A 19558-nucleotide genomic window follows, 5' to 3' on the forward strand; every position below is an offset into this window, starting at 1 on the left:
AACCAGACATGATGTTTTACGGACATTGTTACTGACCTTATACTGTAGAATTTTGTATTTATTTTATATCATTGGAAAATTCTTCTTCTTCACTTACTCCAATGAGACTGAGCGCTCGTATGACTCAACATTATTGAAGTGGATATTAATGTAGGACAGAATGAAAGGATGTGTGATTAAACACCAATAACTCAAAGCACTGTGGTGCTGTCGTTGGTGCTGTGCAAAAAGCCCAGTAAATTAAGTGGCCAAAAGGCACACCACCGCTCTCATCTATGTCCACTGTCTCCAGCAGTCATGGCTCTGTGTTTTTTGGTGAATTCTCTTGCTACGTAAAAGCAAATAGTGTTAATTTGGGCTAAAATGTATCCACAGAGATTTCCAGACAAAACGTTGTCACAGGACAAGGTTCACATAGTATTAGTGCCAATATGCATCAATTATTATTATTTTTAAACCTGTCTGGCTGTTTGGTGTCATAAGAATAAAAATAGATTGATATAGTCTGCCAAAATGTCTAGCCTAGATAACAATGTTTACATAATGTTAACTTGTGAGGAGACATCACGCTGAGAGGAAGAGGTACCTCTGTTTGACAGACGGCATGTTTGAAATAACTATGCTTAAGAAGTGACATCAGCTCTGGATGATTCTAATAGATCAGTGTATAGTGTTTATCCTACCAACAGAGAACACATACTGTATCATTTTGCACTTCTCTCCTGATGGCAATGATGGATACAGGGTTACATCTTATTGTCCCCCACAATGAAGGGGGGGAGGGGACCGTGATTGAGTCTCTGTCCGTTCGTATGTCACAAAATGATGTCTGTTCATATGTCATACGCTTTATCTTCGACACCACTGGGACAATTTGGATGAAACTTGGGTGAATGATGTGTCTTGCCATACAGATGCAGCATTTACAGAATTACACTGATTGGCACAATTTTGACAAAACTGTGGTGAAAGATGCGTCTCACCATTCGGTTTCGAGGTGAAGCCTATTCATCATTAAAAACATCATAATAGGGTGCAAGGTGGAGCGTGGCCTAATGCAGTAAGCCTATAGCCTAACAAATTTGGGAATAATATATTTTGAAATCAACGCAAAGCTGTAAGGAGCAAGCTGATAATGAATCAGAAAGGCACTACACGTTCTGGTACCTTTTCAGTCTGGCCACGAATGCAGCTGAAAGAGTGTAGCCTAATGCAGTAGGCCTGTAGCCTAACGAATTTGGGAATAATATTCTAAAAGTCTGTTATGCAGCATGCATAATTTAATACCCACACTTGGCCTATATCAATACGGAAACCAGAGTTGTGTAACCCAGGTTTATAGCCAGTCGCATTTGTAACCAAATAATTTGGCTGTGCAAATATTTTGTCTTACTGGTGAAATTTGTGTTTGAAGGAAAGGCGTCTTATATCAATACAGAGTTAGTACGATGGTACTATTATGCTTGGATTTGTCCAGTACCATTATGTCACACAATTCAGAGAATAAGGAGACAATCACAAATCATTTTCATTTTCTTGTTTTGTTTTTATAGATGTTCCCCTTATACCTCTCCTTTGGAGGGAAAATGATTAGATGGAAACAGATAGAAACATTCATAATACATTTTGATAACAAAGCATATTTTTACATCAAGCATAGTCTAACAAAATGTAAAGCTCTTTATCAAATTACACCACAATTAAAGAATTTCACAACTATGTATTCATAGTCAAATTACCATTGCTGTCACATTTTATGAAGGTCACAATAAATGTGGTCAATTAGGTTATCCACACATTTTTCAACATAGATTCCAGCTGTAATAAGACTGTATGAAGGCCACTCACTAAATTATTGAGTACTAGTTTGAGGGACATATTGACCATTTTGTTGAAAGTATTGCTATTTTTATGCCAGGGACACTCTGTGTCCATGGCAACCGGGTAACACTTGATAGAAGTCAGTGCCAGCCATCAAAGAGTTCACAGTTCTCTACAGGCTGATGGTTTGATGATCTTCCCCCCTGCCTTGAAACACTGGGAAATGAGTTGTTAAAATAGTGTCTTCCTTGTAGACTCCTAGATTACACTATATCTGGAGCTACACTGTATGAGCTACGGTATGTAGGCCTATGCATGCTCAATTCTGTTCTCTGTCAATTATCAATGTAAAACAGAACAAATTTATGGATGAAAGTGCAAACTTATGCAAGAATTCATGCTGGGAATACTTTACTGAATATGGCTGATTTCCAGATCACAACATTTTACTGTTATTTATTGCAGCAGATGGTTTCACACTTGACCTTTCATAATGTGGCATTTGATACTGTATGCATTCTAGTGCTGGACTTAAAATTCATGAGGGGCGCTTAATGTTTGCTGAAACTTGCACACTGGAAGTAATTCTTGCCTGGTAATGACTGAGCAGCCAAGACAAAATCATCACTTTACTCCTGAAAATCATTCAGAGGGGTAAGAACAGTAACACCTTGTCTTAAAACCCGTAGATGGCCGGTTCGAATAGCATTATGGACAACAATATTAGCTAATTGTTGTTCCTAATGCTAATGTTTGCTAATGCCTTCCCCTGACAACTGGCCCTTACCTTACCCACTCAAAGTTAATGCCTAACACCGCCTAACCGCCACACGTTTCTATGGAGCCTCTTAGAGCTCATGGTGGAGAAAAAAAAGCTGCACAAATCCGTTCCCTCAGTTTATTATTTAGTTCCCTCGGTTAAATACATCTTTCACTCAATTTATTAATCTATTCCCTCGATTCGTTAATCCGTTCCCTTGATGTATTAAGAAGAAGAAGATATACTTTATTGATCCCCGAGGGGAAATGATCATTTTTGCACACACACCCCCCCCGCCGAGACAACACACACATGCACAGTCCCAGGGAGAACAGAGCTCTGGGCTCTGGGCACAGGGTCAGCCCCCCGCCAGGCGCCCCTGGAGCAGTTAGGGGTTAAGTCCTGTGCTCAAGGGCACAACGGCAGCGGTAGGATACCTTAGATATGATGCCAGCAACCCTCCAGTCACCAGCTCACCTCCGGCTCCCTCCTGGGGTGGGGATCGAACCTACCGATTGCTGGCTAGCCTCTTTAACCTCTAGGCTACCTGCCACCCCAATTAATCCATTCCCTTGATTTATTAATCCGTTCCCTGAATGTACGGTATTAATTCATACCTTTGATTTATTAAAGGTCCAGTATGTAAAATTCAAGCTTTCTAAAATCTTCCTAATGGTTGTAATGACTATGTTTAATTGGTAGCGATCAGGGAATGAAATCCCATGAAAGAAATATTTCATTTACAAACACTGTTTTGGTCCGGAAAAAGCGCTTTCTAAAATGGAGTGTCTGACCTACACTCGGTATCCATCATATCATTTGTCATAGTTGGCTACAAATGAATAACTTTCATATAAGTTTCATATCATTGCTGTAGCCTTGGACAGTTATTGATATGTGTGACATTCATGATGAGTCGGCAACACATTGTGATTCAGCTCCTGTGTGTGCTTGCTTGAGCTCCGCTTACAAAAAGCTCAAATCGTTTCCCATTAACAAACAAAAGCATGACAATTTATCTAGTCACAAGACAGTGTTTTAGAGATACAACTCGAATGCTGAGTACAATCCAGTCCCACTTCTCCCTAGAACAGTTAAGTTCTTCATTTAACAAATTCTGTTACTTCATAGAAGATGACATGCAAACATTGATTTTACTCTAGCCAAAATGTTGCATATTTTAGAGAAATTATGCATATTTTAGAGAAATGTTATCAATTCCATTTTACATATAGTGAATTACAGTATAGCGTAATTGGGGGAAGGTGTGGAGTGGGGGAAGGAGAGCGAATTTGTCGGTGAATGTGGCCTGATGTCACAGTCATATTTTACTGTCCTATTTCCATGCCATGTTGGTAGGTAAGCAAGATAGATAGATAGATAGATAGATAGATAGATAGATAGATAGATAGATAGATAGATAGATAGATAGGTAGTTACAGATAGGCCTACTGCAAACCCTTACTGTTAGCTGGTTTCGGCAGCTAGGGTTGGTGCATCTCTCTGCTGTTTGACAGACGACACGTCAAAAAGTATAAAAATGAACTTAAACTGTCAATAGTGGATTTGTCAGTTGTCACTGGCAGTTACACTTTTATTTAATATCCCTCATATATTAAATGATGTCGTCAGTTATGAGAAAGATGTTTGATTGAGCTCTTTGGAACACTCCCAAACCACATCAAAGAATCCAGCATGCTCTCCTCCTTCAAACGATCCACTCAAAACCCATCTTTTTAAACTTGCTTTTCATCTTTAACTATTTTTGGTGGTTGTTTTTACTGACTGTGCCTTTGTTTTACTTTTGTTTTTCTATCTATTCTTGTTCTCTCTATGAAATGTAATGTATTTGAGTCCTGTTAAAAGTATTATAATAAATGCATTATTATGATTATTATTATTGTTACACTGAGTGGACGAAGGCTGCCCTTGCTGAAAATGTGGATGTTTGCACCCTATTATGAAGTTTTTAATGATAACAACTGTAGGCTCCAGTCTCAATCCCACTGAAACCCAAAATCCTTATTCCTGTCTCGAATGAAAATCCTTAACTTCATTCTGTAACCAATACATTGTATTATTAAAGCCCACTTGCGCTAAAACATTTTCCCCACTTCTCTGCACTGTGAGAGAATGCCTGATGATGGTATGAGAGTAGATAGGAGTTGGTCCCATTGCTTGGTCCTCATTAAAACAACCTGATATTTAAACCATTTCCAGTAATTTATGAGCTGCTGTAATACACTTGATTTTAGACACCTTGTGTCTGCTGCTGCAACAGCATTGAGGTAGACCACAGCATTGAGGTAGACCACAGCATTGAGGTAGATCACAGCATTGAGGTAGACCACAGCATTGAGGTAGATCTCAGCATTGAGGTAGACCACAGCATTGAGGTAGATCACAGCATTGAGGTAGACCACAGCATTGAGGTAGATCACAGCATTGAGGTAGACCACAGCATTGAGGTAGATCACAGCATTGAGGTAGACCACAGCATTGAGGTAGATCACAGCATTGAGGTAGACCACAGCATTGAGGTAGATCACAGCATTGAGGTAGACCACAGCATTGAGGTAGATCACAGCATTGAGGTAGACCACAGCATTGAGGTAGACCACAGCATTGAGGTAGACGACTGACTTTTATTACATCAAAATGTAGGTTAGGCTGAAGTGTACAGTGGCCCAGTGAGATGGTGGTGTGGACCTATTAGCCACTGGGCCACTGTACATTTCAGCCTAACCTACATTTTGATTAAAAGTCAGTAGTGCCCTCTAACCAGCTTGTTCAAAAGCTTGATTACATACCGTAATGTGTAAATATCATGATACAAACAAAGTCTTCGACCTCTTGCCAGCTTCACTGTATGTGTACTAAGACACATCCCTCTCTGGCTGTATGCATGCTTTCGCCAGGACACCCGCCTCATCAGTAGCTCTGTGTTCATGGTTGTGGTGCAATATCTGAGGAGGGCTGAATGTCCTTTGAGTCTATTTTCCTCGTCAGAGAGAACATTGCAGAGGCGTAGATGCAGAGACATACAGTGCTGACACAATTGTTGATGTCATGCAGGCATAGGCTACTTCAAATTATTGAAATTGCAGATTAGTTATTGACGTTTAAAGAACATAGCCTCCCGTTTTGAAGTGTAGCCGAAATTGTTTTCAGATAGCTTCCCTTTATGACATATAGCCTGTTTTGGCTTGATGCAGCACATCTTGTCTCAGTCTTGGCACAGCAGACTGTGTTAACGGAACTATGACAGTACGTTCTTGTAAATGCAGCCTTCAAAACAATCCAATAAACATGAGCTAGCAAATGTAATACAGTTTTTTTTTCAGGAAGGTTAGGGGATAGTTGTATAGATTTCATGTGTTTATATGAAAATTGAGAAAATAGCATGCCTTAAATCAATCATAAAAGCTAAATAATTTGACATGTCGAATAGAAGATTATGGAAGAATCTCAAGTGTGATCAATAAAAAATAAAAAAAATCTACATGATTCCATAAGTTGTTTGGGTTAGTTCAATCAAACAGAATTTCAGAAATAACATCTGGGAAAAAATACTTTTGTCGCCAAACCATCTAACAATACATGATAAATGCAAAAATCCATCAGAACATCCATGCTTATATGACAATTTGCTGTATCTGAGGTTGTGAAGCTTGCACAGGCATGATTTGCATATTGCGCTTCTAAACACAGGAAAAAACACTTGTCTCTCAGTGAACCGGTTCCTTGGACTTGCTTATTTGATTTTGGAGGTCCGTATCTCCCTCCCTAGTTGACCCAGAACAAATTAGATGTCAGTATATGCACAAGACTGACTCTATCAATTCCCGCTTGCAGCATGTCGTTAAGTCAAAGGCTTCAGGACCGGAGGCATGTCCTCGGTTTGTCTGCGAACCGTTCGACTTGGGAGGTTAATCACAGCAATGGGTTTAGCTTGGTCCCAGATACAATAGTCAGAGGAGCAAAATAGCTCCAGGTCAAGCAAAATATTACTGCTTTCTTTCTTCCTTTTACTGTCGTTGGCTAAACGTACTGTTTGATGACATACTATAAAAGTGCACTGTACATAACCTAACAATGGTTTATGAATCAAATCATTTCGTACAAATCGAGTAATTTCAGAGTCATGTTTTATCGCCTGCCGAGACTATGAAATGCCATTGGTGACTTGAGGTTGTAATAACCTCACTGAAGTTAAATGAATTGTGATGCCTCCAAGGGATTTGTATTTCTTTTTTACAACTGCATTCATACACACATAATTAGTTTATTGACCTTCATTGTATATCTAAAGGGCAATGCTACTGCATGACTGTACAAGCGACTGTTCAAGTCGGGGAGTTGGGGAAAGCAGATGAAATGCATTCTGAGTTATTCAGGATTTGAGAATGCCTTAGAGATGGTCACTGATCTGCATGAGGATTTCACATCAGCCACTTTTCTGCTCAAGATAACAAAAAAGGATATTTGTGAAAATAAAATCATTGTAGCCTGTATAAGCATAATCAATGTAAAAGGTCTGTGTATGATTTGGCTGTGATATGTAGATGGAGTTAGAGGGCAGTTCACACCCCTCCATTTGTGTTTAAAGTAGCTAAATAGCACTCCCTGGGTAAGTTTAGTCCATAACTAGACTATGCATGAACAATTATTCTAGTTGTTCGGAAAGAACTCAATTCCCATGCAAAAGTCATACTGGACAGCAGCATAATATAAGCTATTTTGTTTTAGGCAGGGTCACTCACCTTATTTCCATTCTAATGCATATTGCCTGGAATAAATTACTCCTACGTTCTGTGATTGACTTTGGCTTTGACTCCTAAAGGTCATAGTTACAGATAAAGTCTTGCAGTGACTATCACACTCTTAATTAGTGTGGTATTAAAGTCATATCCCATGTGCCTGTGAAAGTTTAGAAAATGTCAAGTAGTCTAGGGCAGATGTAGGTGTTTGGGGGGGCATTAACATAAGTGATTAGAAAGTGTCAAGTAGTCAGGGGCAGATGTAGGTGTTGGGGGGGCATTAACATAAGTGATTCATGTTAATGTCGGTTGGCATTCTCACTGTGTATCACTGTTGAGTGTTTATAATAAAGACTTGAAGCTTGAAGCTTAAAACTAAAGCTACCGTATGGTTTCTCCCCTCTTTTACGAAGACCATTCACACAAGTGATGCTCAGCTCCTTTCGATAATAACTATAAATTAAGTATTTTCATGGAAATATTGCTTGGACTGTGATTTTCGGTTGACATTTTCACAATTTGAAAGTGTGCAGCGAAAAGCTTTTGGATGTGACAAATCACTTTATTCTATTTAATTACAGGAATACCAAATTGACATCATTTTTGCACAATCGTGGATAGACACTCGCCTTAGCTACAACAGCACGATGAAAATCCTGACCCTGAACAGCAACATGGTGGGGCTCATATGGGTCCCTGACACCATCTTCAGAAACTCCAAAAACGCAGACTCCCACTGGATTACAACACCCAATCAGCTTCTACGGATATGGAATGATGGGAAGATACTCTACACACTGAGGTAAAGGAAACTGCTCTCTTATCTGACATATACAGGCACTGTTTTGTACTGCTTATTGTTGTACTACTTCAATATTATTCACTGTTCAGACTTCAGCGTCGGGGGGGCAGAGGGGATAGGACCAGGGTGGTACTGTACTATACAGTAGGTACAGCACTGATGGTTCTCTGAAGCCGCAGGGACATTCCAGATGGTAGAGTGCATACATTGTAGGCATATTACTGTTTTTGAATCCATTAATCCAATTATTTTTCCCAGCGTTGACATCAGTAAAGCTTTTGGCATGTTATTACAGTGATTGCACCATCTGCATCTAAAGAACCCTGTTTATTTCGTATCCATTTACATTTGAGTAATTTAGCAGACACACTTATCCAGAGCAACTTACAATAACATTCAGCCAGGTGGCTTTTAGCAGGGAAAATGTTGCACAATGAGTGGTCACTTTCAATAATTTTCCAGTTTTTGTCGAATATATGTTTGACTTGCGTCACCTGGGTACTATAACAGTTCATTAAATAGGCTTTTGGGGGATGGTTCTCTCTCTTTTCCTTTTGTTTGAGTAACCTTAGCCTTGTCTGTTTAATTGTATTGCCCTGGTGGGCAAATAGCCTGTGTACACTCTTAGAAAAAAAGGGTTCTAACTAGAACCATAAAGGGCTCTTCAGCTTGCCCTGTTCTAGTAGAACCCCCTCTATGAATCTATGAAGGGTTCTACCTAGAACCCTCTATGAAGTGATCTACATGTACACAGAACCCTTTTATTCTCCAGAAACCCTATATAAAGGCTGCTACCTAGAACCTCTTTTTTAATACTGATTTTTTATACTAATAATAATATTTATTATTACCTGTTCACTTGACATGTTGAGATCTTATCTCAATGGTCTGGACAACCAATTTCACAATGGTTCCTTTAATCAGATACAAGCCTATCCATTCTTTCCCACACTGTGCAAGTTAGCATAGATAGATAGATAGATAGATAGATAGATAGATAGATAGATAGATAGATAGATAGATAGATAGATAGATAGATAGATAGATAGATCTCCTATAGCGCTCCTTAGTGCAACGTGGATGTAGTAGTCAGTTGCGAACGGAGCTTCTCTGCTCTGCCACAGTGTCATGTAGGGGATGGGAGGGATTGTCCATGATGGCCAGGAGTTTGGTCCTCATCCTCCTATTGGCCACCTCCTCCACAGTGTCCAGGATGACACCGAGGACAGAACCAGCTTTCCTAATAAGCTTGTTCAGCCTCTTGGTGACCTTCCTTGATGCTGCCCCCCCAGCATACCACTGCGTACAGCACTGCTCTGGCTATCACTGACTGGTAGAACATGTTCAGCAGAGTCCTGCACACGCCAAAGGACCTGAGCCTCCTCAGGAAATAAAGCCAGCTCTGGCCCCTCTTGTACAGGACATCTGTGTTACCAGTCCAGTCCAGTTTATTGTCCAGGTGCACCCCCAGGTACTTGTAGCTCTGGACCACACTTCCTCTCCCTGGATGGAAACAGGAGACAGGGGGACCCTAGTCCTCCTAAAGTCCACCACCATCTCCTCACTCTGTGGCTCTGCATACTCTGTGACCTTGTCTTACTGCACACCCTGTAGTACGCTAGGAGCATGCTTTTCAGGTCATAAATATAATCCTTTTAAAATCAATGTTTGATCCGTGGATTTAACTAAATTGAAGAATTAAAACCTCACCCTGCTGTTAATAGCACTGAGTGAGGTATTCCCTTGGCAACCGCCTACTTTAAAGGATAGGAGATTGTGTGGGAGGCTAATTATTATTGTGAGACTTGACCTTGCTTGCTCCATGAAAGATCACGCAAGGTCCATGAAGGATACGTCATCATCAGTGTCCAGAATCATGAGTGGCATCCTGGACTGATTGAGACAACGAGAGAGTGGATGTAACCCCCCAATGTTAATGTGCCTCTCTGTGAACTTTAGTGAAGACAAAATAAACAAGAGTGACATTTTATCAGGGAGGGGGGGGTGACCTACATACTCTGGGACAAAACATTTCATCCGCTTATTTTTTTTAACTAGTCTGTCGGAAAGTGTTACCGGGAAATACACAATTGCAGGGCTCACCTGACTCCAAGGTGACCTGCAATCTCCAGCCCCCCCCATCATGTCAAGCTAATACAGTAGGTGTCCCATTACCTCTCTCACAGCCTAGGCCACTTTGTTAATCAACAGTCTTGTGATTCAGTATTTTCACACCAAAAGGCAGAGCAGTGAAATGCATCATGCCCATCTGTTTTCTGCCCAGCATGGCGCATGTGAAAACGACAATGAGAGCAACTCGTCCCTCACACCCTATGTCCTCTCTCCCCATCAATAGACACAATAGACTTTCACACCAGTGGCTCACATACCTTATGTCCTGCAGCTCTGCAGCTAGTTAGCACCATTGTTCCAGCAGGGTTCTGTCAGAGCAGGGCTACATTGTATGTGAGAAACGGTATTGCTCATTGCTCACAGTCTCTCTCCGACTCATGCTGTAGGTTGACCATCAATGCAGAGTGCCAGCTGCAGCTCCACAACTTCCCAATGGATGAGCACTCCTGTCCCCTCGTCTTCTCCAGCTGTGAGTACAGCCAGCCAACAATGTATATGTGTTCTCAGTGATTCTATTTTAGGCACATGATGGAGGATGCACAGGATGGTATCGATTTTAATGATAGTATACATCTTATATATCTATCTAGTTAAATCTTATATTGCTGTACCAGGTAAGTTGACCAAGAACATCATTTCATCTACAAATGCAATGTACAGTCCTATGCTGAAATAAAAGCATCTGTATTATCTTCTAGAGTAGCATCTACCATTATGTTTGTATTTCTGCATGAAAAACAATTCTAGCTTGTGTTTGATATTCTCGGAAATATCTATCAGCAAAAGAAAGTAGTCACATGCTAGCTCAAATAAGAATTCAGTGCAGCTTTTCATGGCGATGGTGAGTCACCAGTATGAAAGCTTTATGCAAAGCTTGGCCAACCTGAGTGCTCCACTAAGTGCATTCAAATCTGGGTGGTGCATTAAGGGCACAATCATTTACTTTACCTGCAATAGCATTATGTTGAACTGAATGTGGACAATATAGGGGCAAAGCGTTTTCTTGAGTGAATGATGTTGATTTGCAAGATGTTGTAAAACATGACTTGAAAACAATGTGTAGAGGAGAAAAGGGATGTCCATCTGTGTATAATGTGTATATTATATAAAGCACAATACTTCTGTTCACTTTACCTCCTAATGTCCCTCCTCTAGAGCTGCTCAACATACATTCTATGATTATTGTATGTCAAATCAAAGTCAATACAATCTTCCCCTTTCAAACCCGGTTTAGAGGCCCCAGAGCTAGAAGTAGACTCTTTATTTGGCCATGCAATCAATTCTCATCAATTGTAGGAATTTGACACATGCACACCCCTCCCCAGACAACACACACGGCAGCCATATTCGGTGCCACTGGAGCAGTTAGGGGTTAAGTGTCTTGCTCAAGGACACAACGGCAGTGGTAGGAGCCTTAGATATGACACCAATAACCTTCCAGTTACCAGCTCACATCCTAGGGTGGGGATCGAACCAGCAACCTCCCAATTGCTGGCCAGCCTCTCTAACCTCCAGGCCACCTGCCTCCCCTGGCACATCGCCTCTGGCACGTTGCCTCTGGCACATTCCTCCATTCTCCATTCCACATGCTCAGGCCCAACCAGCGGTGGCTTGTCAGTATAGGCACAGCCTGACCAATGATTTGCTGTCATGGGTCCGTCTGATCACCGGACTAATTAACACAAAGGTGTATTTGATCCCAGCTCATTAGAACTCACCTTAAGAGAGGAGTGTTTATGTTGCATCTGAGCAGTAGCTTGGATTCTTCGCCACGTGCGATAGCCTCCGTTACCAATCCCTAGTCTATGACTTTTGATTATTTGCTGAAGTGTTCCTCTGTGTCATCCTGTGGATTATTCTCTAGTAAAGCGGCTATTTTGACTTTCACCATCATTCCTTCGTCTTGTCTCATCTCTGCTCCTGGATCCTACATTACACCTCACAGCAAGCTACTGCCCCAACATGGACCCAGCAGAGATCGACCAGATCAGGAAGGTAATTTCCCACCAAGGAGTACTATTGGGACGACAGCAAGAACAACTCACCCAAATATCAGAGACGCTCTGGGCACTTACCCACTCCCTCCAGCAACTCCACACCACCGATCCCGGAGTGGCCACTGCCCAAGCCGCTCCATTTCTGTCTCTACTGTGGAGGTCTCGGTCATTTCCGTTCTACATGCCTGGAGCTGACGGGAATTGTCGAAGCCCGCCAGGACAGTGGGAGACCCTGACAAGCTGTGTGCTGACTCCCAGACCACCTAGTCACCGTCTATTACTACCCATGACTCTGCACTGGAACAACCGTTAGCACCAAGTTTAAGCCTTTGTTGACTGCCACAGATAACTTAATAATCGATCAAGACCTCGTCAAGGAATTACAAATCCCCTGCATGGAATGCCCCATCCCTCTGCAGATACTACCCCTCGACGGATGACCCACCGGTTCCGGCCAGATAGAATCCCAGACCAAACCCATTCACCTACAGGTCGGGAAAAAACCTTCAGAAACCCTTAGCTTCCTGCTGATCGCTGCTCCCGAGAACCCACGTATTCTAGGGTACCACTGGTTAGCGCAACATAATGGCCCGCAATTCTCCTGGGTCACGGGACACTTACTAAACTGGGGGGAGACCTGCCAGACTGACTGTCTAAGACCCCCACCAATAACTTCTCTGTGTCCTCCTGCTTCCAGTGAAGCTCAAGACCTCTCCTCTCCTACAATTGTCTGCTTACTGGATACAAGTAAGCAGACAAGGCAGAAAGATATCCCTTTTTCAAGGTGATCGGATTTAAAACGTTTGAATGCACACATCTGAAACATAGCCTATACCCTCCAAAAAATTGGCAAGCCTGGGCCCAACTAATAGTCTTAGGTACGAGCCGCCTGGGCCCAACTCATTATCTGTGCAAAGGAGGAAGTAGGTAGACAGACAAATATGACTCATCCCCAGTGTAACATTTGACATTTGATTATGTTCAGTCAGTCACATGCTACACTTTCTCCTACAATGTTAATGGAGAGGGTAGAGTCAGTACAATATGTATTTTTTTTTTTAAATTGTCTTATTTTTCAAAACCAAATACTATATTTATATTTCAATAGATGTCCCTTGTCCTTGTTTTCACTGGTTCATTGTTTTTGTGTGTGCGGGGAAACATCACATCATACAGTATGTTAATGAAATGCAGTCTACCTGTTTGAAATTAGGAAACAATAAAGTGACCCTCATATGCTTTTCAAATTAGATGTCACTAATAAGACACACATGTCATTTAAAGGTTAGGGCCAACTCCAACATCAATACAGCACTGACTCAAAGCCTCTATGAAACCCTGCCTCTCTTTGCCTCTGCTTCTTAAGACTACCTCTATGGGATATCTATGGGCTTGTTTACTGTAAGACATTGGTGCTGTTACTCTTAAGTTAGAGGATATTGAGCATATCAAATTGGAGCATAGGTTTAGAGCAAGCTTCTTTGGGATCCCAGGGTCACAGTTTTCTTTGATTACAGATGGTTACCCCCGAGACGAAATGATTTTCAAATGGAAAAAGAACTCTGTAGAAACCTCCGACCAAAAGTACTGGCGACTCTACCAGTTTGACTTCATGGGTTTACGAAACACCACCGACGTGCTCAAAACAACTGCAGGTAATGGTAAACATTTTGATGCATAACACAAAACCTGGTTTCAGTTTGTTTCCTATTGAGAAGGTACTGTAGACTCAGCAATACAACATACTCATACACAACAGGGCACCTCTGCTCAGACATCAATAACAACAGCAATCAAATCTGCCAATACCAATGTGGATTTATCTCATGGGAGGTTTATCTCAATGACAGTGTCTTCAATGAAGGAGGCATGATCTTCTATATACACTCACCGGCCACTTTATTAGGTACACCTTGCTAGTACTGGGTTGGACCCCCTTTTGTAGGCCATCTGCTTCAAGGTTCGACGTGTTGTGTGTTCAGAGATGGTCTTCTGCATACCTTGGTTGTAACAAGTGGTTATTTGAGTTACTGTTGCCTTTCTATCATCTCAAACCAGTCTGGCCATTCTCCTCTGACCTCTGGCATCAACAAGGCATTTTCGCCCAGAGAACTGCCGCTCACTGGATATTTTCTCTTTTTCAGACCATACTCTGTAAACCCTAGAGATGGTTGTGCGTGAAAATGCCAGTAGATCAGCAGTTTCTGAAACACTCAGACCAGCCCGTCTGGCACCAACAACCATGCCACGTTCAAAGTCACTTAAATCACCTTTCTTCCCCATTCTGATGCTCGGTTTGAACTTCAGCAGGTCGTCTTGACCATGTCTACATGCCTAAATGCATTGAGTTGCTGCCATGTGATTGGCCGATTAGATATTTGCGTTACCGAGCAGTTGAACAGGTGTACCTAATAAAGTGGCCGGTGAGTGTATATTCCCTTTTTGTGACAAAGAGCAGAAATGTCAGGACATAAACAGGTGGATGGAGACTCCACTTAGGCTGTGGGAGTCGACTTCATACAGAACGTTGCCCTACAGGGCACATAGGCAACGATATGCACCTGATCTCCTAATGCACTGTGACATTTAACATATTGTTTCTGTGTTGAAAGATTTGCGCTAGTATGTATTCCCCTCTTATTAAGGCAAACAGACTTCTATATAAATCATCCAGATTAAATATTTAAAGGGTTTAATTATTCAATTTGATTTTTTCCAGCCTTAGGATGTGGTTATAAGCCTATTCCACTTGACAGTGATTTATATTCAACAAGCATTTTATGTGATTAATCTCTTGTTGCCCAAACAGGTATGTGACTATACTCATGGCTACAGTTACTGAATGACTTTGTAATACATGTTTAATATATATATATATTCATGACACCATTGAAGATTAATGCATCTTTTAAGGGCAAATAAATTGACACATTATGTATGAGACCTAGAGGAATAATTAACCTGAATTAACCCTATTTTAGGACAGTGTGTATGACTTTGTTCATGCTGAATTGTTTTATACTTGGAGAACTTTGATATCATCTCCATATTGAAAAGTGATTCAGTCTCAAAAGGTCAGGTGATCTTATTAATTATACATTCAAAGTGTGAGGCGCTATATATTTACGCCTTTCATTTGAGCCCCATTAAAGCCTCAGTTAACTTCAGATCTGCCTCTTGCTGTTCAAGGAAATTAGACATTTCTCATCTATTTTCACTTTGCTTTACTCTCAGGCTACATCACTGCATGACGATTAGATCCTAGGCTAAAAATATCCATCATTAATTTACATCTCAACAAAATCTGAAAAACGTAGAGTTGCATTTTTCCCTCTCTTTTCACCATGAAATGAGTAGGTGCTGCATCCTAGGAGGTAATGAGGGACAATGAATGGACAGTTCCCATGTCACGATTCCGACCTCTTTTACTGTTGTATCTTCTATTTGTACTGACTCAGTGCCCTCTTCAAAAGCTTGAAGTAGAATTCCTGAAGCCTCTCTCTCTCTCTCTCTCTCTCTCTCTCTCTCTCTCTCTCTTTCTCTCTCTCTCTCTCTCTCTCTCTCTCTCTTTCTCTTTCTCTCTCCCTCTCTCTCTCTCATGCCAGGTGATTATGTGGTCATGACTGTGTACTTTGACCTGAGTAGAAGAATGGGCTACTTCACGATCCAGACCTACATTCCCTGCATCCTGACTGTGGTGCTCTCCTGGGTGTCCTTCTGGATCAAGGGTGATGCCACTCCCGCCAGGACTGCTCTAGGTAGCATGATGACATATTGTACACTGATGTAAAGATGATATATGAAAGGGTTTAATCATGCCTTCCTAGGGCATGTTAATGTACATTTGTTTAGACTACTACTGTGCTGTACTTATACAAGTCTTATTCTGACACCTGGAGTTGTCTAACAATCAAAATAAATGTTATATGTTAAATGTAAATGTATTGAAATTCATGAGGACTGGAACTGAATAGCCAAGTGAATATTAAAACTTCATTTGTGTGTGTGTGTGTGTGTGTTTATGTGAGTGTATAATTGTTGTGTATATTAGTGAATTTGTGTGAGTACTGTACATGTACATGCCTGTTGTACCTTTTTAATTTTAGTTTGTGATCCATTTATGATTTTCCTCCTCCACTGCATGCCTGCCATTAGTTCATGTGCTGTCCTGTGGATCATGTTGTTGAAGGTGATTTCCAGTTTGGTTTGAGGTAAGAACAATTAAACTTCCTCTAGTTTCATTCTGTTGTTCGAGGAGCTTGATCAGGTAATTCATGGTATTTCCCTTCAAGGTTTTATTCATTCCATTTACAGTGGTCAGTATTACAGCATTAGAATTAACAAAGTGGCATTAACTAACTTACACATTTCAAAATTTTTCGATACAAGTTTGATATGTGTAGGATACTTAATAATGGAATAAAAAGCCACCAAATGTAATTACAAAACAGACTGAAGTCAGAAAATAGCCTTTACAACTGATGACAAACACCTGTTTGTACAATCAAAGATAACCTACCAACATGTGTGTCTCTCTTTGAGCAGGTAACACTGTCTGTAGTATTAAGATAAAAATCACATTATATTTCACAAAAGAAGTCAATTAGCCTCTATTTGTGGACACGGCTCCTTGCCTCTCGCCCCCCCCCCCCTGATCAATAGAGCGCTGAAAGGAGGAGGTGTGATAAGGAAGGGCTGGCAGGAGAAATGTCAGGACGTGGGGGTGAGGGGGGGGGCTTTAGTGGGAGTAGACTAAGGAGTAGGCAGGTGCTGACACGTCCCCTCAGGCTCACCGTCGTGACAGGCTCGCCAGTGTATTCCTGGTGACAATCCCAAAGAGCCCGCACCCTCATGATGGATGGCCTGGTCTCTATGCTCACTTCAGTAACATACTGTATGTGTATCCTGAAAACAAATGGGTTTTTTTTTTGCTTTGGCGATGCAATCTTTTTTTGTTCTCCGTTTGTTTTTCCAAATAGCACTCTCTATTTTAGTTTTTGTTTTGAATGAGGGTTTTAAGTAAGTTGTAAAGTACAGTATATGTAGAAGAAAGGGTAAGGTAATGACTGTGGCCAGCGGAGTCTGAAGGAAGGGGAATTGAGTATGAACTCCCAGCTCAAAATAGATGGGCCTTCCTGTCTCCATGGTAACCGCTAGAAAACAGCGCTCAGCCATCTCATGAGAGGCATTCTGGAGATGTGCATGAAAGAGTGTGCGTGTGTGTGTGTGTGTGTGTGTGTGTGTGCGTGTGCGTGTGCGTGTGTCTGTGTGTGCGCGTGCGCGTGCACGTGCGTGTGTGTGTGCGTGTGTGTGTGTGTTTCACCCAGAACTTTATATGAAAGGTCTCTGCAGGCACAACGCAACATGAGAAATCTCAGAGGATACATTCTGCTCACTTTTCAATATGTTTGAGTAGTGAGAATTTATTGATATAAACGTCCATTTATTTCACAAAAACCCTCGAGATATAACACACCCGAAGAGACACCAAATGAAAAAAATTATCAAAATTACTCAACGCTCAGAAAACTTTTCCAAGAGAGTCATCAAACTAGTTATCTATTTAAATATACGTTTTACCGTAAGCTATATCTTCTGCATTAAATAATCTATGTACAGTATTGATTGTTCTTTCTCCTTTCAGGTATCACCACTGTGTTGACAATGACCACCCTCAGCTCAGTGGCCAGGACGTCCTTACCGAGAGTCTCCTATGTCACGGCTATGGACCTCTTCGTTACCGTTTGTTTCCTATTCGTCTTTGCGGCGATGATGGAATACGCCACCCTTAACTACTACTGCTACAGGGCACAAAAGCCTTCTTTCAACAAGACTCAGAGACCGGTAAGCTTGTGTCCACATCCTCCTCAACAGGCACAATGCATCTGCTGTGATGGGGGTCTTAACCAAATAGACCAAACCAGAACCAATGTTGTGGACTTCCGGCCAGTGGCTTTGGAAGGTACAGCCGTCATGCGGTCGGCCTCAGAGTACATTCTCTGAACTGGTCACAGTTGCCGTGCCGCATTGTGTTGTTTCGTATAATGTCAGGTTATGTCGTGTTCTAATGTCAAGCGTGTGAGTGAGTCCAAGCCGAGGAAAGCACTCATCTGAGGGTTTCATCTCATGTCTGCCTATGACAGCTTCCTGCTGGTTATGGGAGAATCCTGCCTGCTGTGAAGCAATGCATGACGGCACAGTTCCACTCCAAACGTATCAGCTCTCTTTCTGTCTTCACTCTCTCCCTATCCGTCTCCCCCCGTCCTTTGGCTTGTCTATCTGTGTGTTTCTTTCTATATCTGTTTACACCCCCCCCCCCACCCTCTCTCTCTCTCTCTTTCTGTCTTCACTCTCTCCCTATCCGTCTCCCCCCGTCCTTTGGCTTGTCTATCTGTGTATTTCTTTCTGTATCTGTTTACACCCCCCCCCCCACCCTCTCTCTCTCTCTCTTTCTGTCTTCACTCTCTCCCTATCCGTCTCCCCCCGTCCTTTGGCTTGTCTATCTGTGTGTTTCTTTCTGTATCTGTTTACACCACCCCCCCCCCACCCTCTCTCTCTCTCTCTTCCTGTCATTTCTAATGAGGCCTCCCACTGTCCCACCTTCCTGCAGGCCTACTCAGTGCTGGATGTGGGGCCATCTCCAACAACTGTGATGATGTTGAACAACTCCATGTACTGGCAGGACTTTGAGGACACCTGTGTATACGAATGTCTGGACGGGAAGGACTGCCAGAGCTTCTTCTGCTGCTACGAGGAGTGCAAGGGGGGTGGATGGAGGAGAGGACGCATCCACATAGACATCAGAGAGCTGGATGCCTATTCTAGAGTTTTCTTTCCAACTTCTTTTTTGTTGTTCAACATTGTGTACTGGGTTAGCTACCTCTATCTTTAGCAGTTTGACTGCACAAGTTCGTTTGGACAAAATGGAAAGACTTATATCATAATAGATATCATAAGAGGTCACTCAGTGGCCTCTTACGATCAATGATTAGGGTGATTAGGGATCAATGATGAGGGTGATTAGGGATCAATGATGAGGGCGGGTTAGTAAACCAATAATCTATTGTGAGTCAAAACCAGGATGCTGTCTGGATAAGAGATGAAGCATCCATAGTGCCTTCTTTAGGAGGGGGCCGGCACCTACTGCATACAGAGGTGTGACACACCTGTACTGCATACAGAGGTGTGACACACCTGTACTGCATACAGAGGTGTGACACACCTGTACTGCATACAGAGGTGTGACACACCTGTACTGCATACAGAGGTGTGACACAAGGAGAAG

The 19558-nt window shown here is 41.9% G+C and overlaps 1 protein-coding gene across 1 annotated transcript in view; it reads left to right on the forward strand.

The window, feature by feature from the left end:
• LOC310811750 (gamma-aminobutyric acid receptor subunit gamma-3-like) overlaps positions 1 to 19165 on the forward strand; it is a gene marked incomplete at both ends in the record, with an annotated part of 30376 nt that extends 11211 nt beyond the window's left edge. Inside the window, 6 exons of the mRNA XM_083680040.1 lie at positions 7923 to 8143; positions 10663 to 10745; positions 13791 to 13928; positions 15879 to 16031; positions 17918 to 18147; positions 18884 to 19165. Coding sequence (XP_083536166.1) covers positions 7923 to 8143; positions 10663 to 10745; positions 13791 to 13928; positions 15879 to 16031; positions 17918 to 18147; positions 18884 to 19165 — 1107 coding nt within the window. The remainder of the gene's footprint in view (positions 1 to 7922; positions 8144 to 10662; positions 10746 to 13790; positions 13929 to 15878; positions 16032 to 17917; positions 18148 to 18883) is intronic.
• Between the last annotated feature and the right edge of the window lie 393 nt (positions 19166 to 19558).

Source organism: Argentina silus (assembly GCF_951799395.1).
Source record: "Argentina silus genome assembly, chromosome: 11".
In the NCBI taxonomy this organism is placed as follows: domain Eukaryota; kingdom Metazoa; phylum Chordata; class Actinopteri; order Argentiniformes; family Argentinidae; genus Argentina; species Argentina silus.